The 1,336-nt window shown below is 53.4% G+C and overlaps 1 protein-coding gene across 1 annotated transcript in view; it reads right to left on the bottom strand.

Moving 5' to 3' along the window:
• LOC123079334 (dymeclin) overlaps positions 1-1,321 on the bottom strand; it is an 8,313-nt gene extending 6,992 nt beyond the window's left edge. Inside the window, exon 1 of the mRNA XM_044502094.1 lies at positions 969-1,321. Coding sequence (XP_044358029.1) covers positions 969-1,164 — 196 coding nt within the window. The 5' untranslated portion in view covers positions 1,165-1,321. The remainder of the gene's footprint in view (positions 1-968) is intronic.
• Positions 1,322-1,336: the final 15 nt, after the last annotated feature.

Genomic DNA, 1,336 nt, shown 5'->3' with positions numbered 1-1,336 from the left:
CCGAACTCCAGCTGCTGGGCCCATGACAACCAATAAAATCACACCACGTCGCTTTTTTCTTAGAAGTCCCGTAGGCTCTTCGTAGGTGTAGCATTGCTCTTTAACTACCTATTAATATTCTATCTTGTTTACTACAAACCAGACTAAGTTACAAAAAAAAATCATCGATCCCACCACACAGACCAATCCACCAATGAGGTCCCGCACTGGTGGCAACATAAAGCGTAAATGCAGGTCTCAAGCCCCTAATTTGCACATTGATGCTTCACCTGGGAGTTAAACTCCGGAACCAAAAAATCATTGCAATGTTCAATACACTGTAACAAGCACTTAAATCCTTCACCCTAACCACAATTAGTCAAATCATCCATTTGCATTGTCACCAACCACGAAGAAATTCAGGACAAGAATCCATAATTCGCCTTTCTTACTGAAAAGATAACTGTGGGTTTTCCTCTTGTTCAACAAAGTAGTCAAGCACTCAACTAAGGCAGACCCATGCGCACAGGAACTCTCATGATAAATTAAATTACAAAAGTTCCGTATATTGCGACGCACTAAGCTCAGTCAACCTTGATCACGCAGTAAACTCAGTCAATATTGATCGGACAAATACATGGCATGTTTCCTACCATTTCTACGAAGCTCCCCACCTAAATTGCCATTCGAAGCACCAATGCAGGTTGCAGTCGAAAGAAATCAACGCCCCAAAAGGCACGATAAAAGCGGCAACAGCGTCGGAAATGCCACGTCAACCCTGCCGTCTCGCCTCAAAGCATCACATGAACCGACGACCCACAGCCGCGCACGCATAAATCACATGATCCGCATTGCCCCCGCAGATCAAACCCCGCAAAACAGAAAGTAATGGCCACCCGAAGCAACAGCAAGAGCGGGGGGAAACGGAAGCGATCAGAGCAGCCGCAGGGGGGAGGCGTGGCGTGGATCTCGAGCCATCGGGTCCTTACCGAAGGCGTGGCAGGCCTGCAGCACGCGGTCCCGCGGCCACTGCTGGGTGAGGGGCAGCTCGAGCAGCTGCCTCCAGAACTCGGAGGAGATCGGGTAGGCCCTGTCGCCGACGAGCGCGGCGAACATCTGCTCCGCCGCCCCCGGCGACGCGGCGCCCGCCTCGCCCAGCCTCGGCGTCGACGGCGCCGCCCCCATTGGATCTGAGAGGGCCCCTAGGGTTTGACGCGGGCGGGGATTGGGCGAGGAGGAGATGGCCAGGTGGAGTCGCGACGAAGCGAAGGTTTTAAATGGACGGGAGCGTGGAGACTTCGGGCGGAAGGGAGGGGGAAGAGGGGGGCGGGGCGGGTGCGACTAGCCGGTTGGGTTT

This window comes from Triticum aestivum, chromosome 3D (assembly GCF_018294505.1).
Source record: "Triticum aestivum cultivar Chinese Spring chromosome 3D, IWGSC CS RefSeq v2.1, whole genome shotgun sequence".
Classification (NCBI taxonomy): domain Eukaryota; kingdom Viridiplantae; phylum Streptophyta; class Magnoliopsida; order Poales; family Poaceae; genus Triticum; species Triticum aestivum.
The sequence above is the reverse complement of the archived record's forward strand: the minus strand, read 5'-3'. Positions and strand labels throughout refer to the sequence as shown.